This window comes from Scaptodrosophila lebanonensis, unplaced genomic scaffold, assembly GCF_003285725.1.
Source record: "Scaptodrosophila lebanonensis strain 11010-0011.00,11010-0021.00 unplaced genomic scaffold, SlebRS2 tig00000001-arrow-pilon, whole genome shotgun sequence".
NCBI lineage: Eukaryota > Metazoa > Arthropoda > Insecta > Diptera > Drosophilidae > Scaptodrosophila > Scaptodrosophila lebanonensis.
In genome coordinates, this window is record NW_022060529.1 from 8402192 (window position 1) to 8420468 (window position 18277).

The 18277-nt window shown below is 38.0% G+C and overlaps 1 protein-coding gene across 1 annotated transcript; it reads left to right on the forward strand.

Annotated features, from left to right (window-relative positions):
* Positions 1-243: 243 nt before the first annotated feature.
* LOC115634649 lies at positions 244-18223 on the forward strand. The gene is made up of 8 exons (XM_030532505.1): positions 244-301; positions 500-569; positions 13923-14439; positions 14523-14645; positions 14709-14800; positions 14857-15187; positions 15247-16939; positions 17012-18223. Exons 3-8 carry the CDS (start codon positions 13939-13941, stop codon positions 17329-17331), a joined length of 3060 nt encoding a protein of 1019 aa, XP_030388365.1. The 5' UTR covers positions 244-301; positions 500-569; positions 13923-13938; the 3' UTR covers positions 17332-18223.
* Positions 18224-18277: the final 54 nt, after the last annotated feature.

Genomic DNA, 18277 nt, shown 5'->3' on the forward strand with positions numbered 1-18277 from the left:
GATAAATAAATAATCTAATATGAATATTTTTGGCTATGCATATAAATAGTTTGTATGTACGAGTACTTTAAATTAGCTTTGTGTGCGCTGTGACTATGGCAGCCATGTTATTTCGAATTTAGTCGTTGCACAGTTCTATATGGCGAACTGACGCTTTCTAGCACTGCTCGTCAGCTGTTTGGAGTGTGCAGCGATGCCAATGGGTTCGATACTTTTCAAATTCAAATTATTCGATCAGTCGAGTTCCAACTTCAACAGGTGTTGAACCGTTGAGTCGCGATTTATTACGCATACGAGAACGGTAAAATAAAAATTGGATTTGTTTACTAACCAAGAAAGCTGGACATTTAACCAAACTGCGAATTATAATCAACGTGAGAAAGACGGAAATCGCAATTAAAAGTGGCTGTTAATAAGCAAAACAAATATTTATATTGCAGTTGCACAAGTGCGGAGTAGCTTATTGTTTAAACTACTTAAAAATTTGTGTTTTTTTTAGCGCACAACTAAACTGGGATTACTTTGCTTTAATTAAGGAGCATACCACAAGCACCCGCCGAACACACAAGGTAAGTTTATTGTAATTTTAATTAAAAGAAGAAGCGTCTGCAATAATATTATTGCAAACTGTAACAAAATAAGTGGCAAGTGCAGTTAATATCCAGTTCGAGGCCCGATATAGACATTGAATGCACTGTGACCGACACTGTGATGGATATATTTTGAGTTATATATGTGTGTGTGCTCTATCGGCTACAAGCGGGAGCAAGAGAGAAAATGTCTGCGATCCAATGAGTGCCTATATAGTATACTCGTTCTCGCCCACGTGGTTGTTGGCCACCTTTTAATATTGGTAAGCGCATGTGCAAGTGTGTTGGTTGCGTGTTGCTTGCTTACCTGTGGCTTCGTTGCCTTCTTACCTCTGGGCCCGCTGTGGCATATCGAAAGCATACACATCCACACACATACACACATTTGACGGTATGTCACAGTAAACCTCGTAGCAGCTGCTTTCCACGAGTGCGTGTGTATTTGTAAGCGAATAGATATATATTTGTATGTATGTATCTGTGTACTTATATACTATATAAGTACATATACATAGATATATTTTGAACTTAAGTCGCAATTATGTATTTAGCGATATATGTATATAGTATTTTGCTATAAATTTTCTGAATGTTGCGCATCCAGTCTACTTGTTTCGTAATTGCCACTAAGCCTGGCCTTAAAAGTAAATTTTAAAAATAAACAAATTCTGCGCTAAACGTCAAACTAAACTTACAAAAATGGCACACACACACACACACGCACACACACAAATGTGCAAATGCAAATGCATTTGCAAAAATTTCAGAGCACCTCCAGGTAGGTGCGGGGCAGCTTGTGCTTGACAGACATTGTAGTACTCGTACATACAGTTACGGCCACGATGTGTTTTCACAACACAGCGGCAATAAGAGCGAAGAACAAGAAAGAGGTAGATAAGATTACACCGCACTGGGTATGTCTGTTTGTGTGTTGGTTTGAGTTACATTGCTCTTCGCCTTTAACGCTGCTCAATGTGGTGGGCAACGTAGCGATCGGATCGACTGCGAAGTGACAAGCGGGCGGCGAGTGGTGGCGTGGTGGTGGATGTGGTGGTGAAGAAGAAAAACCGGTAATGCATTTACTTGAAAAGAAGTCACCTTCGTACAAACTCAACATACGGCTACAATACAAACACACACACACACACACATACTTACATACACTCTCACACACGCGCGCATGCGTCGCAGTGCTAAAGTTGTTTTAATTTGTTAAATATGAGACGTTGAAAACGAAAATAAATAATTCAAAACCAGTTTTGAACAGTTTTCAATAATGTTTTTGCCTTTTCTTCTTCTTCATCATCTGATATGTATGTATGTGCATATGTAAGTATATTTTATTCGTATTCGCGTACGCGACAAAAATTTTTTATTAATACGATGGCGTATTTAGAAAATTTGAACCTAGAATAAAGCAACTAAACGATAAAAGCGCAATAATTATACGTATTTGTTAAGAATACAGAATACATACATATGTACATACCTACATACATTGGTATGTAAATATATATGTATGTAGAGATGTAGGAGGCATTTTTTAGGTGCGACATGCTTTTTCCATTACCACAAATTATTTAAAAGGTGTGTCTGCGTCGCTTTTCAAATGGAAATTATTCAAAAGTTCATACACATTTGCATACCGACATATTATTAAGAGACCCCTTTAGTGCCTGGCAATAATCAGTGAAAATTTCATAATAATCACAATCATTTCAGTTTGACTTTAAACTGCGATTATGTCATACACACTTACTTCAGTTTTTATTGCCTGCGAGGAATCAAGCAAATAAAAAGAGAATATACTCTATTCTTAATTTTTAAGTCATGACAGTACGACTCTTTAATACTCTGTATCCACCCCCTTTTTCCTGCTAAAATAAGCGTTGTTGTAGCAGTCATTACCTTGACAACTAAAATCATAAATACCATCAGACAGTTTAACAGTTGGGGCGCTGGATATAAAAACATAATTAGATGCATCACTTAATTCTGTCTGAGAGTAGCTAATGAGATTTCTTGAAATTGTTGTGTAATATATATTATCAGTTATGTTTTCATGGATATTCTGCTTAATGATTGATTTGTCGATCCTAAAGGCGAAAATCAATTTTTTGGGGTCAATTACATTTACTATACAAGTATATGACTGCACCTGCATGCAATCACATTTCAAAAACGCAGTGCTTTATCAAAAAATTATGGACCACCTCCACCTCACTGACTGTCGCACTGACGCCAGTACTCCTAACCGGCACTATCTTATCTGAGATAGTTTCTGTAAGCCGGCCGAGAGATAAAAGTTGGCGCGCATGCATACAAAAAGCGTTCCATAACTTCGACTTTGACTCGTGCTCGTGTGCGATCGGCTAATGGGGTCACAATGTGCTGCGCCTCTACTCTGGTTTCATGGTTTATAATTACGTTCGTAATTGCGCTTACCTATCTACATACATACATATGTACACACATTCTAGTTCGAATATCAAGAACCCTATTCCGAGATTGTCAACACATACCTAGCTGACTTCGCAGAAACATAAACGCAACAGCTCATCTTTTTACATAGCGCTTTATGAGGTTGGCAGCCCAACAAAATCCATTAAAATACGCAAAAAACAAATGTTTAGATGCCATTCAAAGAACTCGTAATTCTTAAACGTGTAGGAAAACAAACTTGGCACTTAACCCATACCGAAGTTAGAGAATTAACTGTACCCTCTATCTCGTCTCTCCGCTGCAGCTTTGCTTGAGTTGGAAAACACAATTTTAACAAATTTTTAAAATTACTTTAAACAAAAATTTTCTATGATATATTAATAATTCCGTTATTCAGACAACGGCTTCTATCTTATTAATTGCAACATTTTTTAATTGAAGAGATAAGTCAACAATCAATCATAATAAACATTTAAAAATAATTAGAATGTTTGGGGGAATTACATTAATAAATCGCACAGTAATTTTTTGTAATTGAAAAACTTTGTTTTGTGTGGAATTCGTATAACATTTAATATAATGAGCATTCATTACACATTATGTACTTGTGGAAATTGGTAAATTTGTGTGTAAATTATTTAAATGCCTGACCATACCGGATTGAAAGCATCTACCTTAAATTAATGTAGTACTTGAAAAACATTATTTTTATCGTTCGTATTATACACATTATATAAGCCCTAATTTTGATGTACTATATGAGAATTTTTGGATTTTTTGTAGTTATGTATATTAAAAAAATTGCAACAATTGAGATACAGCAAGCCAGTAACTGCTTTTTATAACATTTCATTCTATGACTATTATCATTATTAAAACTTATTATTAAAAATTACACGAAACTTTGCAACATATAATGTATGGAAACAGATTAAGCCAGATTAAATAAATAAATAGAAAGTCATTAACCTAATGAGGGAATGATTACTAACCTGGCTTTGCTGAGAGAGTCTAAACACTTTTAAATTATTGTACGATATTTTATTTGATTCATCAAGGGTTAATACACTATACATTATCAGCAACAGCGAGTAAACAATAATTATTTGGTCTAGGTAAATATTGGAAGGAATTTTCATATTTGTTCTTTAAAAAATTCAGCACATGCAGGGTATGTGTAATTCTTTATTGTTTGGTGTTGGCTTCAAAAGCAGACAAATTTATAAACAAACTAAGTATAAACAGAAAAACAATTAATGAATATAAAATATTTGGAGAGTCATGATGTCATAGGAGCAATAAAAAAAATGAATAATGCAGAGTACTTCGAACCAAATACTGCTGAAGTATTGCAGTTGGCTAAAAAGCGGCAAGTGCGCTTAATGTTGGTGTTTGGGTGAGTGGCGGTTTGTTTTCTAAGTGGCTTTGTTATTATTTATTGCTGGCTGATGACAGCTTCTTTTGTTTTATTGATGCTTAATTGAGCGTGAATTTTCAAAGTCGCACTCTAAAGGAGGTCGTTCTATCAAATAAATACTCAATTGTGCGCGCTTTCAGTTCTTTGGTTAGTTGGTGCCCACCTTAACCTAGACTTTGATCAATCAAGCCTGACATGCACAAAACCCCTGAATATGAAACAACTTCGCAGGCTTGTGTATTACAAGGGCTGTGTCAAGCACAAGTCATTAATTTTTTGCATACAAGCTGTACATATCTTGAGCTCCATTGTCTCTTCATTAGCTGTGCGCTTGATAGCAGTTTCAGGCCTTTGTTTGTAGATGAGGAAGAGATCAACAGATATCGACAGATACAGACCAACGGATCACGTTCAGCAAATCATATTGTGGCCTCAGAAAAAATTTACACGGAAACTGCATTAAATGCAAAACTAGACTTTGCAGCTCAGTTGCACGACAATTGCAATGAAATGCAATTACGAGTGCAACCGTTCTAAACTACAACTTTCACTTTCTAGCCATAAAATATTCCATTAGACAACAAAGCGTAACAAAATGCATTTCGAAAAAATGTCACCGGCTGTCTTTCTTCTTCAATAGCGAGACCTATTCAAATACAGTCCATACACGCTTTTGCTTTCCATTGTTAAATGTAGCTGGACAGCGAGCATTTTTTTGTGCCCTAAAGATTCGGATGGAACTTTTTTGAATCATTTTTATCTACTAGTTGTATTATTTTCGGAGAGATAATAAGTATTTGATTTGATATGATTTTAGTCATTTATTTCTTTTAATTACATTTTATTTTATTCTTTTAATTACAATTACTTATAAATTGAAAATAAGCATTGGCGCTATTTTAAAGCATTTTACGAACTATACTGTAGTCGATAATATTGAATGTTTTGTTACTCTTTTTTTTATAGATGCCAAGTCATAAAGTTGTTTCAAAACTGTCCAAATAAAACATGCGCTAGCTGACTTGACATCGTAAAAGCTTTAACTCAGTTTCATGTAAGCCGATTTGACAAACACAGACAAGCATACATACATACATACATACATACATACATACCCATGTACCTAAACTCAGAGCCAACCAGTTGGGCAATTTAATGGCTTGCCGCTGGACTCTGCTCTTAGGTCTGTTTGCAGCTCTCTACCAAATAAAATACATTTAAAAGTGCCGGTGACGTCAAAGCCCGAAACTGGCATCGCCATCATTTTGTATTTGTAGTGCTGGCATTATGGTGGTCCAAATGAGTCAGAGGTGTGCCGATGTCGTGCCGAGCAATGCTCAGCAATCTGCTACGTGTACCGCTCCCCGTTCGCCATCACTCTGGCCAGTTACGTGCCACGACATTGATACGATTGTAGAATGTGGCCAAGGTGTTGGTCTGATATGTTACTGGCCAACGGCTATCACTGCACGCATGCGCATACGTATGCAAATTAAAAAGACAATATTATACTTCTCAATGAAATGAATCGGTTGAGATGGGGGAACATTTAATCTGTTTTGTTTGAGTTAAGTTTGAACAATCGAAATACACATGTTTCGAAGCATAACAATTATTGGAAAAGATGCAAATAGAAATCGACTTATTTGAGCAAAAAATGAGCAATTTGACGCAAGTCTAAAAGTTGGACAGCAATGGAAGTGCATATTTTGCTATTTTTCGTATTTTCATTTGTCTGCTTTAGTAGAGCAATAATATAATTAAATAAAACAGGCATGGGAACATTCTTCGGCTCCAACAAAGTTCAATTGATCGATTAGTCTACGAATGACCACACATTATAGCTTCAAATGCGGCTTTCAAATATCTATAAAAAATTAGACGATTCAGGAAAATGGCAGTCGCAGAGCGGCGATAATGTCCCCAATTGAATGCATAGATAACTGTAGACAAGGCGTGTGATTTTGGAGGTGCACTTTGGAAATAGCGTTGCTAATAAATAATGTATATGATTGACAACTTAATGAAAAATGTTCGCTTCGATAAAAAGTACGTGCTGACAGCCGCCTAGTACGCCTTTGTTGTACAATATTTTATTTTATTTTTTCCCAAAGTCGCCTTACAATGGCAGTTTCAACTAAGCATGGGATCATGGGTGCGACTATGAAGCACTTGAGCTTTTTTGCCTCGTTATCACTTATTTGCACCGCTTAGTTCGAGACTCTGGCACCGTGGTGTGAACAATTCAGGTTTCTGGCGAGCAAATAAACAATGAAATGCATTTTTCATTTGCATGGCTTGGCAGAAGTGCGACATTTTGCGCTGTTCGCTCGATGGACTTGCTTTGTCGGCATTAATTGAATAAAGTCGAACGCTAGTGCAAGTGCTGACCCAAAGGAAACAAAAGCAACAACAACAGTAACTGCAACAAGAAGCTGGCCTCAACTTACAAGCGGCCCTCGCAGCTTAATGCTTTAATTTATGTCGGACTTCCTGTAAGCAATCGTTTTGTCGTTGATTTCTTTTTTTCGAACAAAGCAAAATATCGGGTTTATTCTTATTTAGATGTATGGTTGTGTGTGTGTGTGTGTGTGAGAGCACTTATTAAATATTATTGCGATCACGTCAACGCAATAAACTGTTTCTGACCTTATAAGACGTCGAGCAAGGAAGCGAAGATAAATTTTGTATTTAAATTTCTCAATTTGTGGTAAACAAATTTCCCAAAACCCCTGCAATAAATATTTGCATATATAGCACTTGTATTTGTCAGCTTTTTGATTAAACGCGGGACACCTGCCCTGAGCCCTCCCTATCTTGGTCAGATAACAGAAAAGTGCTTCATCAGCAGCACAATTTGAACCTTAAGTCCAGATACCCCAGAGCGGGATCACTCAACGATAAGCAAAGCCCCGGGATTGCTTGAAATTGTTTTGTTTTGTTCGCTTTTGTCGCCACCGATGAATGCTTTAAAAAAACACAAACTCAAAAGCTGTTGCATACAATGTACCGATATGGCCAGTAGAGGCTTTCGAATTAGTTTGCACAACACTTTTTGTGGCATTTTTTCTTTTCAAAGTGTCAACGGTGTCAATCACGACAAACGTCTGGTGAGCTCCAAAAGGTTAAAAGCAAATATATTTTTTATGTGTAGTTGCTTCAAAAGGCACAGTCAGCGAGCGTTGACATATAGTACATATGTCATAAAATAGTCGTACATTGAAAGCGGGAAAGTATAGCTTAAATAAAAAAAAGTCTTAGTGGTAAATACTAAATTTTTCTCTCCCCTATAAACTTCAAATCGGGAATTGAGAAAATGATCGGAGGAGTCCAAAATCATTTCGCAGTTATAGCTCCAATATCAGATATTATTATAAACTTGCAAATAATAAAGTTTGGAGATATTTCTGATAGTTTTCTAAATGATCTGCATTAAAGAAGCTGTTTTATTGTTATTGACAGATATGTATGTATCTAGCCGTAAATAGATCACGATTAATGTTTGTAAATGATGTTGGTTTTTGTAGAGCAAGCATATCATTCCAGATTAAATAAAAGAAAATGCTAAAAATGTGGAAGTAATTCCATTCAACTATCGCTGAAATAATATAGGTGTCATATTCCTGTCGTGCATAACTGTAAATTAATCTTTAACTGAGGAGGGAAGAAAAAGTGCATCTTGATTACTGCCGACGGATATTGATAAAAGGCTTTTTAAAATATGGAGCTGCTCTTCGACTCTGCCGCAATAAGTTACGTCATATCGCCTCAAAATTAATGAAATAATTACACAATCTATGTATTATTGATAGCTACTAGATTATTGATATATATAATCTATAAAATATATAGATTGTTTAAATAGGAGGCAAAAGCGCAATGCACGATATTACCAGTAATGCTTGAGCAATACTTTTAGCTTGAGATACCCTTTCAAGTAGTTTTCAGGGCATGTTACGTAGCATAAGTCGAAGACGGACATAAGCAAACAAACATACTTACACGAACGCCGCTTTATGACTTTTGACAACAAAAAGCGACAAACAAATGTTCATTTTATTTTACGCTTTTTGCTTTTTCGCATTTGTAAACTAAATTATTTTACCAAGAATTTTCGAAACTCTAACAGAGTCATGTGTGTGTGCGGCTGTCATGTGCTGTGACGTGAGCAGCTGCTCGATGTGGATTTGGCTTCTGCGGTCAGTGTCGCTTGAAGTCGCAATTTTCAACTAAAAGAAAAAAATAAACCAGTCTGTCTGGCCATCTTTTCGAGCCGTTTTGCCACATCCGCTGAAAAGTTTCCCCTCCTTGGCTGCTCGCTCACTCTTTGCTCATTTTATGTGCCTTAAGCAATTCTTCCCTTCTTTTCTTCCTCTACAAGTATATGCATTTTTTATTAACCCAAAATTAATGTTGCTGAAATAATTGCACAGTTGTGGGGCAATTAAATATGTGGCCAAACTAAAACCTGATCGCAAAGGTGCACTTTAATGGTGTGATAAAGCAAGGCAACCCGAATGCTCGCTCGTTTCCTGACCCTTCCCAGATATTTTCGACTTATCAAGTGGTCGTGTTAGATAACTTCTATCGAAATAACTACTAATAGGCTGGCAAATATAAAAAATGTTCATGCGGTCGAAAACATGTTGTGAAAAATATAACATGAAATACAGCTCACAGTTGCTAATGATGTCAATAAAGAGGAGAAAATTAAGTTATACGTATGTATAATGTAGGTGCGCAAAAACCTGATTTGGTAAAGCCTTGAAAAATGTCAAATCAAATGACAAAGCGAGACTGAAAATTCCACAACATTTGGTCTTGCTCTAATGAACTTGAAGAGCCGTTGCGCGATTGCGGAATCCCTTCCGGAACGTTGCGACAGACGATACTTGATGTGCGGGACAGTTTTTCATTTCGGATGACTACCTACCTACCCACACACACATACACATGTTTTGAAGCCTGGATTGTGAATTTCCTGTTTGCAACAACAACAACAATAACAATTGAGAGCCATTGAGGCTATTTTAAACGACGCGTCAACTATTCAATCGAGACTCAATTTGTAGTCTAACGTGCTGTCGCCTACACACTGTCTGTCTGTCTGTCTGCATTTATATTTGTGTGTCTACATATATCGGTGTGCCTGTGAGCGTGTTTAAGTATTGTTTTCAAAATCTTAAGCCAGAGTCAAGGCAAAACTACCTGAACTGCTGCTGTCGCCGTTGCCTTTTTCCATTTAACGGTCATTAGCCGGTCGCCGGAATGATCTTGCCTTGCATGTGCAGATCACATGGCTTTAGCATTGATCGCATTTCTTCATAAACCTTTCTCCCAGTCCTAAAAAATCAACTGCAATAAATCATTTAAAGCAGGCGTCGTACGCTGCTTTCTGTTTCAATCATTAAGCCTCTACTCTATCAAACTATTTTGATAACTTTCTATGGACATGCCGCCAGCATGTTGTTACCACCGAAATATCACTATTGCTTTTGTTGTTGTTGTTGCTGGCCAACATGGTAACTTGACACGCCTTATCCCACACACGTCTGCGCATTCTTTAACTTTTGGAACCATGCTTGCGCCTTATGGGAGCCCCAACAGATGTCAGTAATCGAATAAAGCTGCATAGAATTTCAATTTATACATAACCACGAACATTATTTATGATCCTATTTCTTATAACTCGACCCGTATTTCATTACAAACCTCATTTTAACGGCCTCACAAATATGCCTCTACCATTCGAGTAACACGGGGAAGGGGGTTGTCGATCATGTGGACGTTTTCTAGCTTACATAAGTAAATGGCTTCTTTTTTTACTTACGGACATTCCATAATTTCATAATTACGTTTTACATATTAACTTGAGGTCATTAAACCTGGAGCTATTTTATAAATATACATTTTTACACGCCTTGGCTTTACCGATAATGTTATACTGCTGAATTTTTTCAATCCAAGTGTGCACAAAACTCATCCACATGTAGTGACGAAAACACAAGCTAAGTGAAGTGACAATAAAGGTGGTTTCTTAGCTGTGCCGATTGTGTGACCAATAATAAATGATTTGGTGAGTTGCAGGGCTTTTTTCGTTACTACATGCATAGGTAACTATGCATTCTTCTCCTTTTTTGGATTTGGATCTAATTTTGAATTTTTCAAATATGAAGTGCGACGAAAAACCGAACTGTGATTGTCTCTGAAATAATTTGTTTAAAAATTTGCATTTTACTATTATTAGCAAGGGTTTATTTTCATTGTTTGTTTCATTTTATATGGCAAGTGTGATTGTAAAAGCTGGAGATATTTAGTAAAGCATCGGCCCTGGTCGTGAAGAGCAGTGATGAATTGGCTGACTCATGATTTCCGACTTCAAACTAATTTACATACAGGTACAAGTATGGCCAGTACTGGTTTATTTTCTAGGCCTGAGTAGCCCAGCGCAACAGCTACAATGGCAATAGGAATCCACTTTAGTATCTGCGGTGTTAGCTGGCTGGGCATATCTAAGTGAACTAAGTAGAGCTTAAGTCTGGCGAAAATGCTGCATAAAGTTCAACAGAGTCGTCGTGACTCTCCGATACGTAAGTAGACATATGGGTAGACCTGAAAACCTAAACCCGTTTGCAGTCGGGCCAAAGTGCAGTTTTTTTTTTTACCATTCAAATGGTAATAGCTTGTTTCGGTGCAAAGAGTCCGCTATATCCACTCTCCACATAAATATATGTGTATGTACGAGTATGTATGTAGGTGCCTATACGAGTATGAGTGTTGTTTGTGCAGTCAGCTTTACGGTATTGAAAGTCGTTACCAATCAGTTGTTGCATATCTTTGGACTTAACGCCCACGCATATTGCTGCAGACAAAGAGCGGTTAGGTTGGATTAAAGCGATTCCATGGATAGCAAATGCATATGCGTATGTGGGAGAATGTGTATACATATGTCTAATTGAGGCGACATACATATGTATGTACTTCATATTCATAGTAGTAGTAGTTATATATACTCATAAATGCAGGCTATAAGCATTCCAAGCCGTCCAAGCTTGCCCTTTAAGCATTTCGTTTACAGCTGACACGGCGTTTCCTTTATTTATCTTGGCATAAAAATTATGCAAACGTAAGCAAGTCCCTTAGAATTCATATCGTCTTGTTTATATGCAAATAAACATATACACACGAAAAGTATGTATACATTACTCTGCTCCGTTTTTAAGATTGTCAAGCACGAGCGCAGCTTTATGGGTCAGGTTTCGTCTGGAGCTAGTTATTTGGAGTCTTCAATTTCAAAAACTCAAAACCATATACATGAAGCATATTTAGACATATCTACCGTCCAAGCCTCAGTAATAAAACACTTTTTTGAATGAGCTAATAATAATAAGGACGTTTTCGTTTTATAGTAAAATCGGGCATCATAAAACCTAATCAACAGCAACTATGCCAGCTATATACGAAATTAGACTATGCATGGTGTTCATACGGACGGACGAACATACGACATTCTACCGATTCAATCTCAACATACCTCCTAATGTCTATGGCATATTTACTATGCATTTTGAATTGGATACCCTTGTATACACGATATAATAATCAATCTGAACTTTTTTCTAAGCCAATTATGTGATAGTTCATTAATTCATAAATCATTGTGAATACTATAGATCGACATGTTCGCATCTCAAATGCATTAATAGTTTGGTCGGCAATTGCGCTTAAAACGCCTTAACGCCTCTAATGCGCTTGTGGTGTTCATAATTGCGCTTTGAGGGCCTCAAAGCAAGTGCCGTTATGGTCGCTTAAATAACAAAAATGCGGGCATCAGACAAAGTTCCAAGCGCCTCTGTGTCGTAGTCAACAAAAATCACATCTCACGCATTTCCTTGCGTTTATGGGCACGCATATTTTTCATATTTAATTGGATGGAACGAGAAACGCAGTCTCGGCAATACAGCTCGAGCGGCGGCGGGAGTGGTTCTGCCGACGCATTATGTTTTCTGATGTGTCCGTCCGTATACACAAATATGTCCACCTGCATCTTGGCTCGGGCCCAGCTGAGGTTGGAGCGGCTGCTTACAAATGTAAATTGACAAGCAGATTTAATTTTGAAACTCTTACTTGCATTTGCATGCATTTCGTATAAATCATTTGAAAAATCGGTTCAACAAAGTGGGAAGTGAATTTTTGGAGTCATCGAAAATGGAAAACTGTTTTCACCACACATGCATGGAATTCATTTGAAATGTTTTTCGACACACATCTTTTTGCTGACTAACAGTTTGAAAATAGCCCTAGCCTCATGCATTCCTGCTGAACAGCGAAGCTTGCGGGCCATTCATTTGAAAAAAGTCCCAAAGCCGATAAGCAAACACCCATATACTCGTAGATTAGTATCTGAAAACATTAAAGTTAAATACTATAAATGAATTGCAATGCGCATCGAAAAAGCCCAACAGCACAGGAAACCGGACACTAATTTTTGGTTCATATGTGAATGTGTATGCCGATGGAATTAGTGGCAACACAAACCCCTTCATTTAGCCAACTGCTAATTGTGCGTGCCAACAATAAAGATACTCGTACTGTTGCCGTGTTTCTGTTGAAGCTACTGGTTTTGAAAAATGGCCATAAGCCCGGGAGGGAGCGCGCCCGTGATCGATGCACGTCAGTTGAATGATATCATAGCTTGGATTCTTTTTTCTTATATTTTCTACACGTAGTATGAGTGTCGGACCCTGAATTCAGCAGATACATACCTTTATGGCGCAGATAAATATGTATGTATGTAGAGGTATGGCTTCAACATGAATACCTAGGTCTGCTATCGCTGATTCAATAAACGTTTCTCTCGTTATCAGCATTATTCTGTTTGTTGTTGCTATGATAAGATAAGTTGCATAAAATTGTTTTTTTCGTGGAAACATTATGAATAGTTTCGTAAGCCTTTTTGTCAGTTTGCTTGGAAATTTGGATATATATATTGAAATATCCAAATGAAATGTCCAAGCTCCGGGTACTTTTCCACTAAATGTTTTTTGTACAGAAGCGAAGTTTAGATCAAAAGGTTTTACAGTTGAGTTTTATAAAGCTATAGCTTACAAAAGTAACATGAGCGATACCTATATTGACTTTTATCTACATTTTTAAAATACATATTAAACCCATAAAAAAACACAACAACACAACGCCCATAATAAGAATCATTTTTCTATCAGAACAATGCGCATTCGATTCATTGCTTTCATAATACTGCGCACATTTCGAACTTTGTAATGCCAAAGCCTATAAAAAGTGTGTTCATATAAATTATTTACGCATCATTGTTTACATGAAAAAAGGGTGAGAAGACGATTTTAAAATTAATGTTTTTAGTTTGTATAAAGCCCTCTCATAAGTTTCAATTCTTTGATTAGATAAGCTCAGGTATATGATTGAAAATCTAATTTCTGGTTACTTTATTGCAGTTTGCCATTCCTAAAGATGGGTCGCCAGTCGAAACTGGTGTTGCTGCTGGTCCTCTGTCCGATATTACTGCAGACCACCTACTCCAGCACACCGAAGCCAAATGCAGCTATTCACCTCGTACACGATGATATTTTGGATAATGAGCTAGATTCTGGCGAGGCAGATACAATTTCCATGCCCAAGATCAAGCAAGAGCAAGTGGAATCAATAACAAAGATCGCTGGCAAGCCGAAACCATCAACAACAGAGGTTCCGGTCAGTGAGGAAATCCCTAAAGATGAGGGATCTAAACTGGACGATCATCTAAAGACAGAGAGCGTAAAAAGCAGTAAGAACAATAGCAGCGAAGGTAACTACGAGTATGGTGACTATGAGTACGATGACGACGACGATGAATACGAAAACTACGACAACGAGGAGGTGGAGTCGACTAGTGTGCGTTCGAAGAACAGCAAAACCAAAAATGTGACGCCCAAACTACACACTACCGAGGAGGAGAGTTCATCGAAACCGAAGGTATACAAATATTACGATTTTACCATTAAAAAGTTCGAATCAATAAACTTTTTATTATTTATAATTGGCTAACATTTTCACAGGCAAAGAATGGCAAAGCTGTAGAGAACAAGGAGAATGCAATTGACAATGATTCGAATTACGACGACTATGATGAGGATGAAAATAGTTCCGACGAAGATGACGAGTCCGACAACATTGCCGACGTATATATGCACATATAAAATAAAAAATCACTTTTTGCGCTAAATTTGTACTTTATTTTACAGGAGGAGGTAGTGTTCAGCGAGAACGTGCCATGCGCGAGATACTGCGTCTGTTCGCGTAATGTCAACAGCTACTTGGTTGCCACCTGCAGCAGGTAAGATCTTAAATATCTGGCAACAAAAAGCAGCACTTCATTGTTAACCTTTTCAGACTAGATCCAGGCACTCAGAAGTTCGGTTCGGATATCTCGGACTTGGTCGTCACCAATGTGGGTCCCAAATATCCCATATTGATGGGTCCGAAGTTCTTCCACCAACTGGGTCTTAAAAAGGTCGTATCTATCAAGATTGCCAATTGCACCATAGAGTACATGCATCCTGAAGCATTCCACGGCTTGGAGGACCTCTATGCTGTTAACTTGACAAATGCGGGTCTAGCAATCATCAGCCCAGATACCTTTGATCAGAACAAAAAACTGCGTATGCTCACTATATCTGGCAACGATTTAAGCATCATGTCCACCGTCCACTATTTGCTGAAGGTATTATCGAAGTACTAAGATATTTTAACCATTTTTGCTTAAGCAATGCTTCTTCCCAGTCTTCTAGTGTTGAGGAACTTGACTTCTCTCGAAACAACCTAATGGAACTTAATCCGAACGCCTTCTCACATCTCTCAAACATCGTGTACATCAACCTGGCCCAAAACGGCCTTATGAAGATACCTAAGAATGTCTTCGATTCCGTAGAAACCATTGAGGAACTGGATTTGTCCTATAACTCACTGAAGGAACTTCCTGAAAATATTTTCAACCGCACCGCTCTAGCCATACTTCACCTCAAATATAACTCTTTTACTGGCGACCTTAAAATCGCCGGCAGCGATCTGCAGCAATTGGATCTGAGCTTCAATTCTATTACGCAAGTGCATCATAGCATGTTCGACAAAATGACCGGCCTGACCAACCTTAACCTTAAGGGCAACGGTATAAAGAAAATTCAACCAGACTCTTTTCTATCGCTGAAGAGCTTGCGGCACATTGATTTGTCCATCAACGACTTGGACCAGCTGTCAAGTATGCTGTTCTTCAAAAACTCAGAGCTCGACGTCATCCGCATGAATGATAACCCAAGACTAAGCCAACTGCCCACAGATGGTTTTATCAGCTACAACGGTTATTTCACCGTTTATTTCTTGGACATATCAAACTGTGCCATTGGTGCTCTTGGTCACAAGACCTTTTCCACAATGCCACACCTGACTACCCTAAAGCTGGCCTGGAATAACATCAACAGTCTACCCCGGGACATCTTTGCTAGCCTGACCAAGTTGATCGATTTGGACCTGAGCAATAATCTCATCTCTAAGCTGGATGAGCTTATCTTTATGGAAAATAATGAGATTACCAAACTAAACTTGGCCGGAAATCCCATCAATAAATTGTCCGTACGTCTCTTCATGCCCCTACATCAGCTGCGCTCTTTGGACATGAACGACTGCGAGCTCGTTTCGCTGCTGTCCGATAAACAGTTTGGTACCGACTACAAGTTCTTTGAAACCCTGCGAAGCTTTAACGCATCCGGAAATCTAATCCGAAAGATTTCGCCTGCCGACATTAAGAGCTTTAAGAACCTTCGCTCCCTCGACATCACCCACAATCCACTCAAGTGCAATGATGATTTCCAAGACTTTATCAGCTATGCTTCACTGCACACTCAGATAATGCCAAGGAAGGTGCCAGCGCTGGCCAATTTGCAGGATGATGTAACGCTGGTTGAAATCGAAACTCAAGCCAGCTGGGCACAATTAGCTCGTGATGTGTGCAAACATAACGAGATGCTCCACAAAGACGAAAAGCTGGAGAAACGCATTGAGGAGGCCGATAAAAAGGTCGAGGAAGACGAACGGAAACTGTTTAGCATCATGGATGCCAGTGCACAGAACAAGAATAAGCAGAGGAACATGGATAAAATAATGAAGGGCACAACGAATGCTAAAACAGACAAAGATGACGCTTTGAGTGGTAGCGCTGAGGAGGACCAGAATAATGGTGGTGAGGATAAGGAGGATGATAATGGAAGTGAATATGACACGGACGATGATGTCGATGATGATGCTGATGATGATGATGACGATGATGATGACGATGAAGACAACAACGGAAATGACGATGAAGTTAAAGAAAACACTAAAGTCCACATTAAGACACGGGGCCACTTCAAGGTCACAAACCACGGCCTTAAAGTTGAGGAAGTCGAACTATCCAAGGAGACACGAGACAAGTTCTTGCTGAGTAAGTATCACATATGTTACTATGATTGCTAGCGAGGCACATAACATTGGCATTTTCCTATCAATTTATCAGACAAACTGGGCCTCGACAACGATGATTTGAACAGCGATGAGGAAGAAATTATCATTGAGCGTGGCCACATATACTATAATGGCTATAGTTTTATGATCCCAATCATTCTTCTTGTCACCTGTGTGGTTGTAATTTTGTTGGCCATCGTCAAAGTGGTGACAATGATTCTGCGCAGGCGCGGAGAGCGTTATCGTATGGCACTGTTGGCGCCAAAGAATCCATTCGTGTATCAGAAACTCAGCGAAGATATTGTGAAGCCCGCGATCAAGGAGCAGAAACAGCCAAAGGTGCACCGATATGCGCCCATTAACCAGGTCTAAGTCCACACCGCAGAAAACAGCTTCGTAAACTGCATCGACAGCGGTGTGGGGGAGTCAAGTGTGATGCGCTGTTTTTTTATTTATAAGTTTATTTTAGCTAAACACATGGAAATTCCATACGAAAAGGTCTACAAAATGGTAATACATACGATTACAATAAACATAAAAGACATCCGTGAACTTTCCGCAGCTACGTATCAGCAGAGCTGGAAATGAGTCGAGTAAAAAGTATTAGCCAAACTGCAAAAATATTAAAAACCCGTACAATCGATGAATCGGAGTGTTGTTGTTGTACTTAATTCAACTACGTCCACCGAGGGCAAGGGGAACGACTGATCAGCCATCGTTTCGAGAGTAACGGCCTTTAAACAGGCTGGGACTTACTTATTTTGTTTCATATATTTACGTGTGGAGGATTACTCAGAGTTGCGTTTGATTTGGATACGTTTGATGATTTAGTGCCATTTTGCCGGAAATTCATAAAGTCCTACATAGAGAGAGAGAGAGAGAGAGGAACGGAGAGAGATAAATCAAACCTAAATTGAATCAAAAAGAAGCAGACGAAAATACTTATGATGTGTGATGAGACCTTTCCTTCGGCTTAAAACCAACCTTTCAAATTAAGGCAAAAGAATGAGCAAAGCAAGAAAACACAAGATATATACAATATATACATTTAATTAATAGCTAAGATAAGTCTTTTTCTTCAATTATCCTAAACGATTACCTAAATGTTGAACTTATATACTACATGCATATCTATAATCCGAAAACAATAAATTATTATCAGATACACAGAGCATACTACTTACAATAAATACAAAATTCGACCATCGAAGAACTTAAATGTCGTGTTTAAAAGTTATATAAAATAAAAATTCTTTCTAATTAATTGTGCAGTAAATTATTTATTTTGAAACGCAATTATATCACATTATTTGTAATA